This window comes from Neolamprologus brichardi, chromosome 13 (assembly GCF_056152115.1).
Source record: "Neolamprologus brichardi isolate AB-2024 chromosome 13, ASM5615211v1, whole genome shotgun sequence".
Taxonomy (NCBI): domain Eukaryota; kingdom Metazoa; phylum Chordata; class Actinopteri; order Cichliformes; family Cichlidae; genus Neolamprologus; species Neolamprologus brichardi.
In genome coordinates this window covers 29,620,969-29,642,500 of record NC_142116.1, presented here as the reverse complement: position 1 = coordinate 29,642,500, position 21,532 = coordinate 29,620,969, and the positions used below count along the sequence as shown (strand labels likewise).

Sequence of the window (21,532 nt, the reverse complement as noted above, 5' to 3'; positions counted from 1 at the left end):
AAACATAAATGGTTGTTTGGTCTGAAACAGGATAAACACAACGTGCTAGCTAATACTGTCAGATTAGCTACATCTTTGCTTACACATAGACTTGTCAAAAACACAAAGTAATTCTACAGCATGTTTCAAGAGCACCATATAATGAACATTCAACACAGAAGGAACAGTCACTTTACTTTTTCAAGCAGATGCAAGATCAATATGCTTCTTGGGAAAAGGCAAAGATATTCATAAAGCTAAGGAACAATTCATTAGCTCTTGGCTGACTTGTGCTTGTAGGCTGCCCTCTGCTAGGTACAATTACCAATATATTAATTTCAAAATGTAGAAAATAGAGATCAGAGAATATGCCAAATGAAACATGAAATATTCCATAAGTTAAAACAGCACTCTTTCTGTTAAAAGCTAAAGTTATCCCATATGACAACTGAACCTTATCAGGGGACCAGTTCATCCTACCCAGGATAGAGTTACCAGTGCCAACCCGTGGATCTTAAGGGAGAGCACCTGATTGCAAGGTCTTAGCCCAATGGAGGAGACATAAGCTTGCTCTCCTATAGGCCCATCACCTGCACGGGGGGCCGGAAGAGGCTTTGGTTGCAAAGCATTTCAAGAGGCAGTCAAAGGCGGAGGTCCTGGTGGTGCATGAGGTCGAGATACACAGATCAGATACAGTCAGGCTCACCTCAATGCACATTTTGGAGTCTGGTGGAGAGAGGCTGGACTGTTCCAATCTGGAGTTGCCCTCGTTAAGAAGCAGTGGGCATGGGTGGGTATTTTTGTATACCCTCAGTTCGCTGAGTGTATGTTTGGGTTTTTTTCCAGTGGATGAAGCTGCTAGAGCAGTTAGCTGCTACTGCGATTGAAAGCAGAAATGGGAATAAAAAATTACAAATTGAAAGCCTTTCCATCAGTGGGAAGAAGAAATCACCTGTGTGAAAAGACCTGAAAACACTCCTCATTTCCATGACTGTGGACTTGCCCACTGCAGTGGTGCAGCAGGGGGTGCTTGTGAGATACTCCTCAATAAATATGGGAAGAGTGAATAGAGGGTAATGGCTAAAATAGTTATTTATACATTTTAAATAAAAAAAAACATTTTATCTTGATCTTTGTAAATATCTAAAATGTCTTAATTGAAATAAAACACCACTTATATTTTCTTACAGTGAAGCCACAAGCGTTCTGTTAATGCATACTGATTGGGCCATTAAGTATTTATGAGAGGGAACACAACAGTTAATACCAAGATGCTGCTGCTACAAATTCTCTACTGCTACTTGCTTCATGCCTGAAATCAAAATGCAGTAAAGTGATGCTGTGACATTCCTAATAAAGTATTGCAATCAGTCAATTAGAATTTATACTACAATCAAGACCTATAATTCTTCTTAACGCTGTTTTCTCAACCCTTTCCATTAAAATAAAAACACAATGACAAATGAAGAAAAATGTTCACCCCAAGATTTTATTTTAACAGGGCCCCGTTTATTCTGGACATTCGGACATGTTGCACTCTGTCTTAATAGGCAATAGAAACATGACAACAGATACATTTCATTTTAACCTGCTATCAGCATACTTTAACAAAAAGTCAAGTACCCACTATTTACCCTCATGTCTGGCTGCTATCTTCCAGAAAGTAAACTAAGCAGTTCCAAAATTTTGCAAAGCTATTTTCTGAATGAGGCAATCGTAACATGTTTACTTCAAGCAGACTTGACAAAGCACTATTCTGCCCTGCAATTCAATAATCTGCAGACATTTGTTTTCATCCAGAGAGGAAGACTAATCGGAATGTCTCCCGATAATTCCCCCTGAATCAGATGATTCCTGTGGAGCAGAATCACATGTTGTCAGCCACGAATGCCAAAGAGACAAAGAGAAACACTGCTCTGCACCAGTAACTAAATACCCAACATTCGTGTTTGTCCAATTTCTGTCACTTATTGGAAGCAAGGAAGAACACAAGGAACTGACTGATAATTATTGGGGTTACATGGTTGTTTGGTGGCTTCTTTAATGTATAGCATATTTTTTTTAAAAATTGAACTTTCTTGACTCTTACAGTTGCCTCAGTTGGATGGTGGAAGGATTTTCCACTAAAAAATAAAATTGAAGAACAAATTTCTTAGATTATCTGACTAATAAGTCATGACATCTTCCCTTTCCTTCCCTTGATAACATCAACAGTGTCCCTAAAGAACACAGAGTCTCTCAGTAAGAACAACAAAACAAGGAATCGTAGCTTCAGATATTATAATATATAATATAATAATAATATTTTTAGTAGTGACATTGTTAGATAGCAAGCAAGCTAAGGTTAGCCAGCTTCCTACCTACTAATAAGGGACGGGGATCCAAACCTGAACGGTCTTTTTTATGGCTAGTATTAGCTAACACTAGTGTGCCTGCTAACACTGATAAATTCCAAGCACAGAAAATTACAATCTTGAGTAGATAACATCAGATAATATAACAAAACTCTTAGGGAAGATGTGACATCTAGTTTTGTCTGGGTTTCTAACACTACCTTATGTCTGAGTGGGGTTTGTCAGACAAATTTACAAAGCTAACGTTACGTTAGCTTTGTAAAGTAATACGCAATGGGGTTAGCTGTAGTTAACCACATAAACGTATCCAGCTTTGGTAACTTTGTTGCATCTAAGTCTGTTAACTGTCAGTTAAAATCAACACTGATACTAACATAAATTACTATCATAGTTCCTATCTGCTGGTAAATTTGTCTGACAAACCCCACTCAGACATAACGTAGTGTTAGAAACCCAGACTTTACAAAGCTAACGTTACGTTAGCTTTGTAAAGTAATACGCAATTTAACCACATAAACGTATCCAGCTTTGGTAACTTTGTTGCATTTAAGTCTGTTTTGTTGAGTATACAGTGCACACTCAGGTGTACAGTATATACCTACAATGATCACCCTGTGTTTGTAAGACACCTGGCATACAGTAGTTATAGTTTTGCCAGATTAAAATGCATAGCAGTCTTCCATATGTCATCATTGATTTAACCAATGCTAACTTGCACAAGGTGAGCAAACACAAACATCAAAAACAGAATGCTGACTTTCATTCAGCTAACAGCCAAAAGTGTTAATAGTAACACTTTTCTAAGCATTCACAGAGCTTCTTTGTCATGTCAACATGAAATAACTCCATTTACATGACATAAATAGTCCTGCTCAGAATATGAAAGGAGAGGAGAAGCCTCCAAATGAAAATTAAGCCATAATTTAAAAGAAAGGTGCGTAATACCTTCATACATTACAGGCTGTATTCAGTCACAGAGCAGTAAGCAGATCCAGAGGCGACACTTTAAATGTCACACGTATTACTGTGTGGTTGCTTTGGGGGTGGGAGGGCATTTGCATAATGTTTTCGCCCTATCTGCCATATGAATGAGAATGTGAAGCTACGATCTAAAGAGCGACCCTCCTCTCTGAACCCAACCCTACTGGCCACAAATAAACTGTGGCTGTTGCACAAGGCATGCACAGCTATAAAAAATATTGATTCAGCTGGTGCAAACTATTTAAACCATGTATTTAATACATGGGAATTGTATTCCACAGTTGCTCCAAATCTAAAAGAAGGAAATGTATGCCTCACAGCCTATCTCAGTATAGAAACGGAGAAAAAATACAGCAAAACAAATCACTACTTACCAACTACAACATCCTGCACAGGCAGAAAAACATTAAAGTTTGCTTTGAGGTAGGTATTATCAATCCAAAGATAAACTATTGCTTTGTCAATTGCATCATAACTTCAGCATGTGATTATGAGACCTCCTATGAACAGATTACAGAGACTGCATACCAAACCACCAGAGGAATGTCCCCTATTGGTCATTGTGCTGTGGGTTTGCAGTGCTTCCTGTGCCTGTATAAACAAAAGCAGTCTCTCCACCCACATGCTGTAACTCTTCAAGTCCAAGCTGATATGAGCTGTTAAGCCCAACGCAGACACATCACTGGCAAGCAAACGAATTGTATCCTTTTGATGGGAATAAAAGCAGTAAAAAAAATTTAAAAGACTGGTACTAAAGAGACGGTAACATCAACATCCCTCATCTTGGCCATACCCCTTTACCACCATGCAGTGCAGGGCAGCGAGTCGCCTGCTTCTTCTGGGTACGGTGCGAGAGGCTATCTGGACCTATTAATACAGTATTTTTGCAGTATTTCTTTTATACAAAATAGAAAAGCTGCCAGCTCAATGAGATACTAGGAGAAGAAGACCAAGAGGTCCTTAAAACCATCAAGGACTACAGATTTTATGGATATAAGATTGTTGTTGTTGTTTTTAATATCAACATCACAGCACACTGAACAAATAGAAATAATAACACTGTGACAGTTCCAAATGATTAGAATATATTTTCTAGTGCCTTTAAAAAGGATCCTGAACTGCTCCCATATCTCCTTCTATTCAGTCTCAGTGAGGTGGTATAATCACAGAAGCTTTTTTTTCTTAAAAGACCTCAACAACCTGCCTGAGATAGGGACTCAAACATTCTGGGAAAAATGAATTTAAGTCTCTCGTAGCAATTCCCTTTTTAATGTTATTTTTTCATCTTTATCCATCTCATAATCAAGTTAGGACTGCAATGAGTCCTCTTAGTTTTATTCAAAGTCAACCTTCAAATTTTCCTTATAGTTGAAATTTTAACTAATAAAAAAGCAATAACATGATTTTTAAAAACTCATCATTAATGTTTTGGCTATCACCAAAAACAATACTTTTTTTCCTCAAAGTAACTGTATCAAAAGAGGGGATCCATCCAACCATTCTCTTCTGCTTATCCTTTTCAGGGTCACGGGAGTGTGATGTGCTATTGTCAGAAGGTGTGCTGTGCCTCCCAGCACAGCCTCAAGAGCATCAGAGCTGTTTTTAACCCATTACAAGGACTGTTATCTGCTCCTTTGTGCAAGAAGGAATGTTTTGAACCCTGTCCTTACAAATTGACTTCTAACAGGCGACTGGTGTGAATCCAATCAGAAACAGCCTTCATGAGGGTGTCCTGGAGCCCTCTTGTAGGCCCTGTGCTCCCTGCCCGGGACGGTAGAGCAAGACTGGCATTGGACATGAAACACCAGAGTTGGCAGGTCCACCACCCTGTGCTTTTTACAGATGAGAGCAGGCTCACCCTGAGCACATGTGTAAGATATGAAAAGGTGTGGAGAAAGTTATGCTGCCTGCAGCATCATTCAGCATGACTGGTTTGGTGGTGGGTCAGTGACGGTCTGGGGAGGCATCTCCACTGAGAGCCACGAAGACCTCTACAGGCTAGTCATTGGCACCCTGACTGCCATTACATATTAAGATAAAATCCTGGGACCCAGGGTCAAACCTTACGCTAGTGCAGTAGGTCCTGTTTTTTATGTTTTTTAACAGTGTTTGGGAACAAACAACCCAAACACTGTGGATGGGTCTGGTTCAGTCATTTTAATTAGCAAAGGGGAAGCAGATGGATTTGGGTAGATCCACATCCACAGTCAACAAAAGTTAGCATCAGTCTCTCTGACACAGGCAACCAGGAGGTGTTGCATCCAACTTAGGTTTGTTTTGTGTGGCAGCTGTGAAGTTAAATGCAGAAGTTTTCCAACAAGAGTCCACAATACAATACAATACAGACAATACAAAGTTTCTCTTCTGCATTTACACCAGCATTTTGTCTCATTATAGTTAATCTCTCTGTGCTGTCAAGCGTCATTTGTACAGAGCCCTCCACAATGTTTAGGACAAAGATGTAATTTTTGTGGCTTGACTTTCAGCTTTAATTCAAGGGGTTTTAAAATATTTTTGCATGAACTGTTTAAGAATTACACCAATTTTTATAAACAATCGCCCATTTTCACTGGTTCAAAATGAACAGCACAACTGACTAAGCAGCAGTTTCATGACAAACAAAGCAGGAATAATATTAGTTGATTCAAAGTGTATTTTATAGCTGTTTTATAGCTTTTTACTGTACTTTTTAATGTAATTTAAAATAAAAGACTCAAAGAGATGTTAGTGAGAGATGTCATCATAAGGCTGAAAAACCCAAATAGACCTATAAGAGAGACAGTAAAAACTTTAGAAGTGGCCAAGTCAACAATCTAGTGCATTGTGGAAAAAACGAATAAATGCATTGATTAGCTCAGAAACAGAAAGGCCTGAAAGAAGACACACAGAAGACAGAAGTGCATGACGAACAATTATTTCCCTGGTTATAAAAAAAAACGAAAAACTTTTAACCAAGTCAAGAAAGCTCATGAGGAGGCACGTGTACCAGAGTCTACAATCACGAGATGAGCAGAAATACAGAGGCTTACAACAAGGTGCAAACTACTGGTTACATCCAGAACTGAAAGGTCAGATTAGACTTCAACCGTAAAACATTTAAAAGAGCCGGCAGAGCTCTGTAAAAAAAAAAAAAGTAGAACAAAAACAGGCCACTAGTGTTCATCAATGATGTCCGTGTGTTGTAGACTTGAGGCAGACACTGGCTGCAAAGTCAATTTAACCCTTTCTCACATTGTGGTCACTGCAGTGGACAGCTATTCAAAGGCAGTTTTCTTGTCTTTGTGTCAGTGTTGATGGTATACTTGCACATAAACCACTACATTGGACACTAATATGTCACTCCATACTAGGGCTGCTACAAACAATTATTTTGATAGTTGACTAGTCACTGATTATTTTTGCGATTAGTCAACTAATCAGATCATGCATCCATTGAATGTAAAACATACAGCTTATTGCACCAGCAGCATCTGCTCTTATATAACTATCATTAGCTTACAGCTTTAAGTGTTTAAGGTATGTGCTAACTAAAAATAAAGACAAGATGATAGTTTATTAAATTTAAATGAAATTTGCAGATTGTTTCGGTGGAGTTGAGTAAACTCAGCCGTCTGCTCCTTGCTATCTAAAATATAACAGGACACCGGAGTAAATTCTCGAGCATCTCACACTTCTGATAATCAGCTGTCTGCTTGACTTTTGTTCAGCTGTGTAAAAACTATAACTTTAATCTCAGCCAAACCGATTTACTCAGGAACAAATAAAATACTGAAAAAAGCCAAACAATAACATTTTTAAGTTATCTAAGAGACTTATATATCATGTTTAACCTGAGTAGCGAAAGACTACTAGGGTTTGAAAACGATTTGCCGGGAGTCCGGTGTTCTCACGGCTCTAGTAAGCCTGTAATCCCAGCTAGCTAACGAGCTAGTGGGTAACAGACGTCTCCGAAAACGTCGGAGCGCTTTTGAAAATATGTGGTGTCTTGATAAACTGAGCAGATATTTGAGGTTTACACAGCTACATTCTCGCCTGAAAATATGTTAAACGTTTATTTTGTGACCCAGAAAGAATAATAAGAGTAACATTAAAATTAACTAGCTGCCGCCATTGTTGACAACTGAGCTGGGCCGTGCTATGAATTCTGGGACACAGTTTCAGCTGGCATCCTTGTACATGCAGTGCTGCCATCTTCTGTTTCAGTCCGTTATTACACTCTTAAATTCTACTACTTATTCCTGCGTCTTTTGTGATCTTACAAAGCTTCAAACGACGCGTCGACTATTAAATCAGTCATCGACGATTTTGATAGTCGACGTAATCGTGACTAATCGACTAATCGTGGCAGCCCTACTCCATACCATGCCACTGGTCGTTTAATGTTACTATAGATGTATGACGTGTTTCATTGTAATTATTGTTATTTAACCCTTTCATGCATGAATTATGATAACCTCAATCAGGATTTTTTCTTAAGTATTTTATTAATCTTTTCATGCCTAAAGATTAATAAAAATACATAAGAAAAAAAATCCTGATTGTCATAAATTCTCATTTTTTCTCAGCATGTCACGTAAGGCCATTTGTCACATGCTGCCTACGTCTCACCATTAAGCACAACTGCTCTTTAAACATCTGGACCACATCAATGCTGGCTGCTGACAGAAAAACTTTCCCACTTTGGAGGCCTAAAGATAGTTTTAGGTTGGTTGGTTTTAGGAAGTTTGTGAGGAAATTGTGGCATTAGTCACAAGTTCATCAGCCAGGAGAGTGTGGTTTGCCTCCCACTTGGACCTTTGTGTTATGCTCTTGGTTTTGCTTTTTTTCCCACTTATTGATTAGTTTCTATTCATTTATATATTTTTTATTTTGCTTTAACTTGCTTTTTAGTTTTAGGCACTAACAAATAGTTGTAGGCACTTAAAGGTCAGGGTTAAGAAAAGGGTTAGGGCCCACAGCCCCCCACAACAGTAGCATTGCACTTTGAAAAATGATGAGTTGTCAAAGCTTCATAGGTAATCCACTGCTGCCAAAAGACACGTTGTCTGTTTTGTCAAAAAGCAGAAGCTTTGAAAGTATGTTTTAAAGGACGCCAGAGGCAAACACAGGGAGAGCCGTTCAACGGGACCACGTGGGGATGCTCTACAGAGAAAACAACCTTCTTTCCCAACTACAACTGATGGGCACAACACTGGAGAAAAGCTGTTTACTTCCAGAATAGCGAGTGAGTTATCCAAATAAGAAAATGCCTGAACAATGTTTCGGAGCCAAGAGACACAGTCCATTTCAAATCTGTTTCTCTTTCACTCTGACTCATGTTCTCCCCAGTTGGACGGTACAATAATAACCTCCTCATGACTCTGCAGACAGCAATTTAAAAATGTAAAACATCCAGACACTACGACTCATTCACGAGACGCATGTTCTCCTTGGGAAAAGAATTAAACGAGAAGCCGGCAGATAAAAGAGGGAGAGGATTGCAGAGGAAAAACAACGCAAACAACAATGGGAGCTGCTGCAACTGACTGCTAGCGATATGGGGAAAAAATACAAGGCACACTGTTGACTGGGAGATCTTCCTCGCTACCACCAAGTACTTGCTCATCAGGCAGTGGTTTCGATTTCTTTCCTGGCCACGTTCCATGACCACACAATTGTTTATACCATCAAAGCACCAAATGAAGGAATATCTTTTAGAATAATGGTATTATTTTACACCAGAGCTCCATTTAATCAAAGAATCCATGTCAAGATACCCTGAAGCTCTTCTGGTGACTTTTTCTAACACTGCAAACGGGTATATTTTCATAACTCTGAGTATACGTAGGAAAAACACACTTTATATTGTCTTTGCTTTAAAATGTTGCCCATCTGTAGTTCATCTACACAATGCCCATCTACATAATTACAGAACATCAGTTTTTGCTTTGTTAAGTATCCCATTTTTGTGAAAGAAAATGATTTTAGAACTTCTGCAGGAGCCAAACCAGAAGAAGAATGAGAGACAGTTGCAGCACGGTATCTAGTGCTCTTACGTAGCCTGGAGTAGCAGTTTTAATGTAAAACTGCTATTGTGCTGAAAGGTGTTTAGTACAAACTTACGCATCGTGCACCGCTGTGATCCCTGAGATTTACTCCAGCCGTGACAGCACTGCCCTCCACAGACATTCACCCTGCAAAACCAAACAAGAAAAGGCAGATTTAACAACTAGAACCATAGAAAGCCAGTTAACGTACATGCTGGCACATAACTTGATGCTATCCCAGCATCACCTCTTTTTCTACATTCTTGCACCTAAACACGTGTGTAATTTGGCAGTCTGGTCTTGTCTTCAAATTTCTTCAGAGTCAGATTTAAATAAAGAAATGGAGCATATTAATCTTTATTTGAATGTTTAACACCTAAAAGTTTGATCTTCATGTATATGTTCCATCATAGTTAGGCAGACGTTTTCCAGACTTGAATGCTCACAGAGGGCTTGCGATGTGGTTTGGCCTCGTGACATTAAGTATGACTGGAAAGGCAAGAATTGTCTGTAAAACAGTGTTTATTGTGTTAAGTTTGTTACAAAGCAAACTTGAATCTTAAAAAGATTCACACAGACTTGGTTAAGTCAAGCTGTAGGAATTGAATCAGCTAGAGTTTCCAACAAACATCATCAACAAAGAGAGTGGTTAGGTGATGAAGTTAGTCTTAACCTCTTGAGGAGTTTGAGACACATGGCAGCAGCTTGTAAGACACGGGTCTGTTCAAAACAGGATCAAACTGCACTGAGCCATATATATTTGACAGCTGTCACAAGTTATTTGCTGTAATTTCATACACAGATGAATTACTATTCACCCTTTGAGGTGCAAGTCTTGACTGACGATAAGTAATCCTTACCCTAAAGCTATGGTTTAAAGAAAAATAAAAAAAGACATTTTAGAAAAAAAACTGCAATAATTTCATAGAAAAAAACTCACGTTTTTTGTGTTTTATAACGTTTTAAAGGTACGTGTCATAACTAATGCTGACTTTAATCTTATAGGAACCAGAGGTGTGGACTCGAGTCACATGACTTGGACTCGAGTCAGACTCGAGTCATTAATTTTATGACTTTAGACTTGACTTGAAAAAATGTTCTAAGACTTGTGACTTGACTTGGACTTTTACACCAATGACCTGGGACTTGAACTGGTTTACTTGAAAAGACTTGATATTTCACCCCAAATCTAAAATTTAACACACATATTATATAGAAAGTGTGCACCATTAATTCAATTCATTCATTCATTTATTCAAACCACACTCTGTACGCATGTGTGCGTGAGCTGTAGCACAGCCAATCAAATTAACCAGATTTTTTTAAAGAAAGAAAACGCTCAAAAATGCTGCAAGGAGTTATTTTTTTCAGGTACATAAACTATGAAGTAGTCAACAAAAAAACGAAATGCAATATGCAAAACATGCAAGCAGAGAATCACAGACAGAAATGGAACAACTTCCAACTTTGTCCGACAGTTGAAGTTGCATAAAGAACGATAGGTTTCCTTTTGCTACGATGAGATAGCTGACTTCATCTAACTAGCAAATGTTGTCCAGGCTACGTTGATGTTGGTTTATACTGTTTGGTTTTAATGTGTATAATATTTTTGTCATGCTATTTTAAAGCCGGCCCTACAAGCGCATCCAAGAATAACATGCAGCTTATCTCAGAATTGTCGGTGAAAATTATTCTTGGAGCGAAGTTTAATTGAGCTGCATCTTATAGAGGTGCAATTTCACAATTTGTTGTGTATATTTTCTAAGTTCACTATTTCGTCATGTGTTGAGAAAAACACAGATTTAAAAATCACATGGTCTCATTATTACATTTAGCATAACTGCAACATTCTCTTTTTTTCTTTTTTTTTTAAGTCTCGAAAGGACTTGAAATTCAAAGTTTCAGACTTGTGACTTTACTCGGACTTTTACACCAGTGACTTGAGACTTGACTCTGACTTGCCTGACATTACTTGAGACTTGCAAAACAATGACTTGGTCCCACCTCTGATAGGAACTCAGAGATAGACAGGAGATAGACACCATATCTCTGTTCTATCATCACAGACGATATGACATAGCAGGACATTAAGATTGCACAAGCTAACTGCCATAGTAACAAATTGAGAGTATTAATTAACGATGATGTTTTCACTACCTTAACTGCTACTTTCAGATATTTGGACCAGACTACAGTAATTCTATGAACAGAAGAAATGAGGCCAACAAATGGCACAACTCTGATCTCTTTACTGTGAAGGAACATTTCCAAAGTCAGTCAGTCTTCTAGGCTGTTTACATCCCTCTGCTAACTAACTGCATACATCATCTTGCTGTAACTGACGACTATCCTGCAACTAGGAAATAATTTGTACTTCCTGACCTCGCTTTCTGTCATTTGTGGAAAATGTATTTGAACCTGTTGACATCAATGCAACAATTTGTTGGGAGAGAGTGAGATAGTGTGTTTGCTCAGGGAGGACGTGGCAGAAAGGGCCCAAAAAATATCTGCACTGAGGTCACTCCAGTCTATGAGTGTGCAGTGTCGATCTTTGTTTTTTGTTTTTTTACTGAAAATCACGCAATTACGTCAATACCAATAAAACACCTGATGAAGTTTATTTGCTTGTTGTGTATTATGTGATGGTGACATGTCTTTTTTTATTTTGCAAGTGTATTCATTAGTTTTCTCCTTGGCAATGGAGAGTCTTTTCCAGCTGACTGTGTTAGCAGTTCTGCGGGAATCCCAGAGGAGGCATGGAGGAGACGCTGGGATTTCAGAGCAAGAGCAGTTCCCGTGACAGTCATGGGGTAACTCTTCACTGATAACTCGTCTCTAGTATCCAGGGAAGAAATACCAGATGACATGGAGAGTGCAGCTTCAGTGCTGAAGGAAACTGTCAAGAAGGTGTTCGATATATCCTCTGGACAGAGAAAAGAGGATAAGAAGAGGTGGTAGTGGAATGAAGAAGTGTAGGAAAGTATCCAAATTAAATGATTAGGAAAGAAAGTGGGGTGATGAAGAAAGTAGACAAGAGAACTGGGAGGGTAGGTATATGCCAAAGAGAGACGTTTAAAGACAGATGGAAAGATGAACATTTAAGGAACAGAGATAGTCAAGGTAGATGAGTTAAATTACCCAGAGGTTAAAAGAGTGCAGGCAGGGTGGAGTGGGCCAAGACGAGTCTCAGCTGATTTTTGACATAAGGACAGCAGCAAAGGGGAACAGGAAGATTTACAAGATGGTAATGAGACCTGTTGTTATGTATGTTTTGGAGTTGGTGGCACTGACAAAACAACAGGAGGCCAAGCTGGAGGTGGGCTGTGTGACAGAGGAGTCACAGGGATAGGATGAGATGGAGGTTTGTGATCTCTTATTCTTTTTTCACACTCTTTTCCCTCCTCTGAGGGAGACGTAGCCATCGAGGACAGCAGAGGGTTTTAAAGTTCAGCTGAAAAGTCCCGACCCATTCACACATACTGCCAGTGCTGTTTTGCCTTGCATCACATTGTCAGTGACTGCAGACTAATGTGTGTGAAAACTATAACCACTCTTTGCAGTAGTTGACCCCAGAGAATGGGGGAGGGGTTTTCATGCGCTCTTAAGAAGCTCCAACATGAGTCAGCTCTGAAAGAGCTCTGCTTAAGCATTAGTCTATTCTTCCCCATAATTTAGTCAAAAACGGTTTTCAAATCTATCAACACACACTCATGTATAGCACAGGAACAAGGCGTTTCTCTAAATTATAACTGCAGGAACAAAAACACACTTACAGACCCTATTTTGTAACCAAATCAGGTTATGGAGACACTTCGTACTTTGACACACACTTGCAGCCTTGTGTATTCTGGTAAAAATTCAGGACCTTTTCCCTTTGGTAGGGGTGACAGAAATTCACAGCTGAATTTTATTCACTGATTACACATCCCAACATTTTGCCAGGCCACAGAGTGAGCAGCTGAAGCCAGGCGGCGAGACCACACACAGACTGGTGGATTTGTGTTCCCGTACTGGTCGCTTTCCCTCTTTTCATTCTAACCAAAGATTCCTGAGGACACAACTAAACTACTCTACATGTTTAAGCCAACAAACAAACAGATTGAAATCAGCTCCTTCAGCCACTGGTCTGCAGTTTTAATGACTCATGCTTGGCTGGAAGCACGCAAGCTTAACATTGTAGGTTACTTTGCATGTATTTGTGCAACGTTTTGTTGTTTAAGTCACAGATCTGCTTTTCAAACTGTGGTTTGACTTTACTGATTACCTGAAGTTCAGCTCACACACCAAGCTGCTGGAATGCACGCAGAATGTGGTTTTGGCAGTGTCCTGTTAAAAGTCCTTCCCTGAAAGAGACACTGTACAGATGGCAGCATCTGTCCTAATGACCCCCAAACCATCAACACCACCATAGAAGATGGATATTTTACACTGATAACAACTTCCAGTTGCCTCCAATTTTCTGCCTGTTGTCTAAATATCCTCCAGTGCTGATTTTCATTCTTGTCCCTTGCACATAAAGATTTATTCAGTTTCACTAAAAGACATGAAATCCCTAAATGCTTTTCAGTTTTATGTTGTTTGCACTTACAATCTTTCACAGAGTGGTGATACCTCTGCAAACTGTTTTCTGAAAGACTGGATGAATTATCTTTTTGCAGCCTGTAAAAACCTGCTGCTGGAAGGCTACTGCAGGGGCCCAGGCTTGAATTTGCCCTGGGCTTTTTCCCGTGTGTTGTTTCCCTTGCACTCCCTCCCTGCTTTCCTGTCTGTTCTACTGTCCTGTCCAAAATAAAGCCATGTTTAGTGCAACCTCTTGCTAGCTTCAACGTCAAAAGAGGGACATTTGTTTTTTTTTCACCACTGTGGACCCTGTTTCTCTCACCAAGTGACAGCCGGGACAACCCCCTGCTACCCTGTACTGGATGGATGTTCTTACAGGTTAATTTGTCACTCATTTTGTGTGTTGTAGTAAAAAATGTTAAGATTTGGTACTACACTCTAGAGATCAATTTCATTTCAATTCAAATCAGTTCAGTGTTATTTATAGAACAGCAAATCACAATAACAGTGGCCTCAAAGTGCTTTCTAAGGTCAAGACCCTACAATATCCTGGTACTCGGTGAATAACAAGAACACTGTCCTTTGGAAAATAAGATACAGACCACATCCAGGTCCCATTTAGATGGCACTACTTAAAAATCCCCACACAGAAAAGGGCAGGGTCTACATAAATGTATGAACATTTTGTTGTTCATGCTAAATCAGCCCCAGGAGTCAACCATTAAAAGGCCATCAGTCATGGTACAGACTAATTAGACCCAGTCCACAAAGACCCACAGTTTTATCCGGACAAAGAATGACAACAATATGAGGTATTATGAGAAGCACGTCCAAGGGCACAACTCCCCTTGCTCACTAGCAAAGTCCAATCAGAACAGATGTTGGCAGACATGAATACAGCACGGAAAGTGAGCGCTCAGGTTTCACTGACAGTAATCTTAGAAGCACCTGGGTATAAAATCAAGAATGGATGATGAGAACGCTCCGACACGGAGAAGAAGCCTGGAAGCCAGAATCACGAGATTCTGATGAGAATCAAAATGAGAGACGGGTCCTGAATGAATAAGAGGTACAACAAGTTGTACAAAAGGCAGACCCAGCTAGAACTGAAACTGAGCAACACTGGAAGAATATCTGTGAGAAAGGCATTACACACGACCAACACAAAGTGCTTGGTGGACCTAGGAGCAGACCACAGCAACCTCCCAGAACAAGAAGTGGTCAACATCACAATAGCAGACATCCGACAAAGAGACTCCAGATCAACACCAGGGCACAGCTCAGAAGGGCAATGGAAGTAATTGCAGTGTGTCAAAGCACCAGTAATTGGTTGATAGAGCAATACAGCAGAACTTTAACACCTGATTTGAATTGGCTCCAAGAAACCCTACGACTCAATGCCCTGCACGTGGATCCTGGAGAGCTTGTGTTAAAAACATTCATCAGGTGTTCAGTGGAACTGTGGAAAACAACACTGATTCCAAGGCAATCATACAAGTCACCATCAAGCTTGGAATATACACACTTGATGGTGACTTGATGGCCCACTGCTGTTCTGCATAGAACTAAGCCAGCTCATCACTAAGAGTGGATACAGAGGTAGGCATCATGTAGTGGCCATCAGCCACCTCCTGTACCTATAGGTACCTGTATAGGTATCCCCTTAGAAGGACTGTTTACTAGAGAGCCACCAAGTGTATTTCTTTTAACAAAATCCAATTTTTTGCTGACTATTCACTGTGTGAATAGTGATTTTTGTAGATTCTGAGTTTTTCTCTAAGAACTCTAATTGACGGCATATACAAACAGAAAACAACTTTTCATTAATACGAAATATAATTTTCATTAAAAAAAATATTCAACTTTACATTTTATTTCTCCTAAACAGCAGTAGGTCACGACTAGGGCTGGGCGATATGGCCTAAAATTCATATAGCGATATAATTTGAAGCATGTGCGGTAACGATATATATCGCGATATATTCTTTTCTTCTGTATAACGTATTTTCCGCACTATAAGGCACACTTAAAATCCTTTAATTTTCTCAAAAATCGAGAGTGTTCCTTATGTATGAATTCTGGTTGTGCTTACTGACCTCGAACTGATTTTGACGTGCAGAAATCTGTTAAAAAATGTTTTAGTACAACTTTGGTAAGCCGCACTGCTTGATGGATTGTCAGAGCATTACGGCTGCTGATGGGTTTAGATTTTATTATTGTCATTTGTATTAGGAAATATTTAACCATATATGCTTAGAAGTGTATAATCAATTGTGTAGTGATAGGATGTGTGATCTTTAGCAGGCTGCAAAGGCTTGGTGTGCATTCCAGAGTGTTCTGGAATCTACACCTACATCCTGGGAGCATGGGAAGAGGTCGTACATTGTTTTATTGTTTTACGGTAGGATAAACGTAGCTATATCTGTTTTAGTCTGAGTGCCTTTTGTTTAGATGAACTGCTGGACTTTCCAGACCAGTAGGTTTAGGGAAGTCATTTATGGGGTCACACTCTGACCCCACACACACACACACACACACACACACACAGTATTCTTTGTTCACATGTATACCTATGTAAGATGTTATATGTTAATGACCCAATGCATATTCATGTAACCACAATAAAAGGAGTGCTATGGGGAACCTGGCTGAGAGTCTGACGGAGGTCAAGTGGTGGAACGACACTTGGCTCCAGGCAGGTCTCCCTCATGCATGAGTAACACAAAGAACTTTGGTGCCTTGTGTCTTGCTTTTTGCTGTGTAGCAAATTGTCCTTAACGTTCCAGCGAATAGGTTTATGCTACAAACCTATCAGCTGCCGTAGTGAGGAGCTTCGCGGAGTAATCTGGGTCCAAAACTCCGTCGGCTTGAGGTCCCAAAGTCAAACGAACACTGAGAGTTAAAAACGGTCTAAATTATTTCATCTTTAATAAAATCATCAGCGTTGCTGCTTTATTAGGTGTAACAATTAAGTTTAACATCCATGCATCCATGAAAACAGAAGTTATTAAATTTAACGGAGTTAGAAGTTAACAGGAAGTTAGCTCGCTAGTTTCCACCTAAACATTTCATACCATGTTCTGACTGAGAGATTTTTTAAACTAATTAAAACGTACAGCTCTGCTACCACTTCCAACATAAATGAAGACAGAAAACTAAACAGCAGTGGCATTTGCAGGGTTACTGAAGTTGGACTACCTGGTATATAATGTTGTGCTACGTGATTGCTAGCGACACAGCTATGTTAGCATAACATTAGCACAGTGAAGCTGGAGGATGAACGCCAACTTTTTTTCCACTCGATAAAAGTTAACGTGAGGGATTCTGGTGGTCAGGGACAAATGTAATCGCATAGCAGGATGCTATACACGGGCCAAACTTCAGTCAGGAGAACAACTGAGATTATTCATCCACAATACGAGGTTAGTTATTAATATACTGCAACTACATGGGAATAGAGCAGCTGCGAGAGAATTCAACATTAATGAATCAATGCTACGGAAGTGGAGGAAGCGCAGTTTTTCGCTTTCCCCATATTTCAAAAGTGCTTCATCTCTTTGCTATGACTGTCGCCCGGCATAATTTGCAGATGATAATGGTTGTAGCCACTGCGATGCTTTCGACCACAACAGGCGCAGCTTGATGACATCATCAATATGCGGTATCGCGATAGAGCGGTGTAGTCAAAATCTCTATTGTTGGCCAAATTTATATCGTTTCTATCGTATATCGTTTATATCGCCCACCCCTAGTCACAGGATCTTCCCTCACTAATAAAAAACTGAAAATCAATTTCTCTGGTACTGGGAAGAGCTACACATAGTTACCTGTGAAGGTGACTGTACATCCACTATTAGCTCATATAGTTAACCTTACAAAACAATACCAGGAACAAGCGATTTATATCACAAAACAAATGTCCATTACTTACATCAGGACCTTTTCTCTTTTTCACTGGTCTCCAAAATTTTCTGAATAACTGCTTTGATTTTTTTCTCATAATAAGACTGCTAGCTTGTGGCTTCTGGCCTTCATGGTTAGCAGATCTCAAACCCACCGAAACCTCATGGAGGCTGTAGCAGGCCACCTATGAATGTACAAGTTGTGAAAAGCACTTTGAATGCTCACATAGAGTAGAAAAGCGCTTTATAAGAACGAGTTCATTTACCGTTTTCAAATAGTAATTAAGAAATTACCTCTATGTCTCTACCACCATCAAAACATCACATGAAGGAAAAGATTTGTAAGAGAAACTTGGAGTGTCAATACTAAGATACAGCAAATGGACTGGTTCTCATACAGTACTGGGCTTTTCCAGTCTACCTGAGCACTCACTTTACTACATGCCTTAGTCACACATTCACTTCATTCTATGCTTAAGTGCTTTCTATCTAACATTTACACTCCAGTGGATGTATCAGAAAGCAACGGATATTTGGCCTGCAGACTGCAGCAGCCTGGGATCAAACCACCAACCTGCTCTACCTCCTCAGCTACAGCCACCCCAAGTAGCATTGAATCTGCTCTTCCAGCACATGCTCAACACCATACAAACATGTATGTTCATTGTACCTTTAGTTGTGTCAGTTTTATACTGAAAAACAATTACTACAAAATTGCTTTGTGATTCTGTTGGAATACTGCATCATTAGTGCAGGCAGGCCGAGAAGTCAAACTCAGCCACAATCTCAGATCTCTATGCGAGTCCACATTCAGTGTTTGCTCAGCTGATACCCTTCTACAACTGGTAAATCTCATAGTGCATGCTATTTAGGCAGCTTTAGCCTGGCCATAGTTGCTTTGAATGTGCAAGCCACTTTCCAACCCCCTCTTCCATTTCCTGCTGGTTCAGACATAATCAGTGTCATCACTGTTGTAAGTGGTGCCTGCTCTGTTCTGTGCTAATGCTCTTCTCCTTGGATGCAATCCAGATATTCAGCTGTAATAGCAGGCAAGTCAGTGAAGAGTGCCATACCACCAAATACAAATTACTGTGGATAAATACTGTACTACAACTTACCTGAAATTCATTTAAACTGATCGTGACCTATTAAACAGTTAATACAAATGAGTAGGTCTAGTGTAGCTAAGACAACTCTTGTTCTTATTTAGTATTGTTATTCAATAACAACCTTTACAACCTTGATTAAAGAGTCACAAAGAAATTATATGAGGTCGCTGCCAATAAGAATGATGAAAAAGTGCAACTTGTAAAGCAAACTAACAGGACCAGGGTCAGTCAATTTCACCCTGAAGAGGAGAGGCCTAACAAGGCATGACTGGAAGAAACACACCTGTGTGGATATTCCAAGAGGATACTAAGCCTTTGCAACAACGCAAGCCTACACTTAGAGCAACAAAGTGCAGCACGGATTCAGTCACATTCTAACTCTGAAAATAGTCTCAGTTACTGTCATCTCTCGCTGTCTGAAGAGTCATGTGTTAGCCAGCTAATTTTATTGGGCAACATCATCGGTAATCATTTAATCCACTGGCCTACTTGGTCCATCAGGCGGGTTAAACGGTGTTTGACCTGCGCATTAAGAGAGCAACCAAACTCAAATACACACTGTCAGCTCCTGATAGCGTTAAACAAAAGTCAGCACCTGATGATTGAGGTGTGCTCCTGTACACAGGAGAGCCGCTTCATGCACAATTGCCCAATAAAGTTATGCATACCATTCAGATAGCGCTGTAATATAACCTATAGGTGTCTCCTTTTTCTGCTTTTCTGAACTATTTGCTTTAACATAAAAGTTTACAAAAAGTCACGAAATCCATTCCCCGCTAGCAAACCCTGTTTCCCTCTTGACACGGTGCCAGTCTCTTACCCGGACAGCTTCAGGAGCTGCTTCTGGCTCTGTTCCTGCCGGACTGCCGGCTGCTGCTGCTGCGGGGCTGACGCCGCTTGCTTCCCCATCCTGCGGCTCCGGACCTGGCCGCCAAAGTTGGCTGTGAGCTCCACATTATACGTGTGCGGTTGCCCCGACAGGCCGTGAAGACTCGAGATGGAGCTGACTCGCACCCCGCCGTTGGCTCCGGCCGTCCCGGGCCCCGGCCCGGGCTGCAGTACGTACAGCCTCCTGAAGCCGCTCTGGCTCTGCTGCCGCTCCGGTGACACACAAACCGTGAAGAGAAACATCCCAAAGGAAAGGAAAAACCCCAAATATATCCGAGCCATATCCACACACAAAGAAGAAGTAGAGATAAAAGTTTGCAAGGGGGGGAAAGGGTCCAGATTCTGTTCTGTAAAGAAAAAACTCCTCACTTCTTACGAGTAAGAAAAACGTGTGTATTCCTCAACATATTCTTGTAGATGCGGAATTCCAACCATCAGAATGAGCTAACTTAGCCCTGACAAATTAAAGAGAAATTGTAGCGTTGAAGTGTTCCTCGGCTGTAGGCTCCTCTGTCTCCCTGTAGCGCTGAGGCTGTGCGGGCTGCAGCGGGTTTCTCTCAGCCTGTTTGACTTGAATCAGGAGAGCCCGAGAACTCCAAAAAGTTCCTCCGTTGGAGGTGAACGGTGTCAGCAGCGCGAGCAGCCTGCCTCCAGACGTGACGTCAGGAGGGGGGAGTCTACACGCTAACCCCGAGAACGTTTGCTTCGAGTTTCTCGGGGCCCAAGTTTGTCAGGGGACTCAAACCGAAGCCCCCACCCACACACAGACTCACTGTCTGACCCACCTCAACACCCACACACATTCTCCAGTTAGGCCTCTCTAAGAACATAATGACTTCCAGTTTAAATGACTAAACTCTAAAATAAACAAGCAGACTGTGTTCCACAAATATTACACATGTTAACTGAGTCATCTCTCAGCAGGTGGCACTGATGGAGACCAGATTAGTAATTATTAAACTATTTTTATATCTTTCAGTGTTTCTCACTTGATTAGCTCCATGACCAAGCCATAAAAAATGTAGTCTGGATAAATCTGGATTTGGAAATCCCCTCTTTGTGCTGTCCATGATCAAATAAGCTGTTACTTTCTCACGGTGTTCCCCCCAACAACACACACACACTGTGTAGGTTAAAGAATAATATATAGAACATATAATAACATATACAATAATTATTATATCTAACATTACTAGTTTTTTCTCTCTCTACACTAAATGATACAAATGTTGTATTGCTTGACCAGTCTAAATATTAATTATCATTTAATTAATGATACTATATATATAGCAGACTAGGTCCTAGTGTACTTGGAGATGTAAATTGCAATTTTGTTGTGCAGTCCCACAACAAATTGTATTTGGTTTACTTCACTTGTATACTGGCTTATGTAAAAGCAGTGTCTGTAAAACATATGCAGCTGATGTGCAGACTCTAACACTCACCTCACTAATGGTTAAAAAACAAAAAACAACACTTTCAACTGTGACTCATTAGTTGATTCCCTAAAGTGAACCTCAGACATGAAAACTTTGAGACTCATAATGGACTGCTGGACTGAAGAAAATATTTCCAAGAAGAACTCACAGGAAAACAGCACAAAGGATATCTTCTTGTTTCTTTGTTCCTGCACAGCTTCTAATGCGGGGATAAAATACATGGAAAATGTGATCCACGTGATAGCCTGGTTCTAGAACCAGAGCTTTTTTTGTTGTTGGAAAGCAGATTCCTAA

At 40.2% G+C, this 21,532-nt stretch overlaps 1 protein-coding gene across 5 annotated transcripts in view; it reads right to left on the bottom strand.

Moving 5' to 3' along the window:
* ltbp1 (latent transforming growth factor beta binding protein 1) overlaps positions 1–20,410 on the bottom strand; it is a 133,990-nt gene extending 113,580 nt beyond the window's left edge. For all 5 annotated transcript variants that reach the window (XM_006807141.2, XM_006807142.2, XM_006807143.2 and 2 more), the window contains exons 1-2: positions 19,732–20,410; positions 9,417–9,487 (exon numbers count right to left, since the gene is read on the bottom strand). In XM_006807141.2, the coding sequence (XP_006807204.1) occupies positions 9,417–9,487; positions 19,732–20,081 (421 nt within the window). In that variant the 5' untranslated portion in view covers positions 20,082–20,410. The remainder of the gene's footprint in view (positions 1–9,416; positions 9,488–19,731) is intronic.
* Between the last annotated feature and the right edge of the window lie 1,122 nt (positions 20,411–21,532).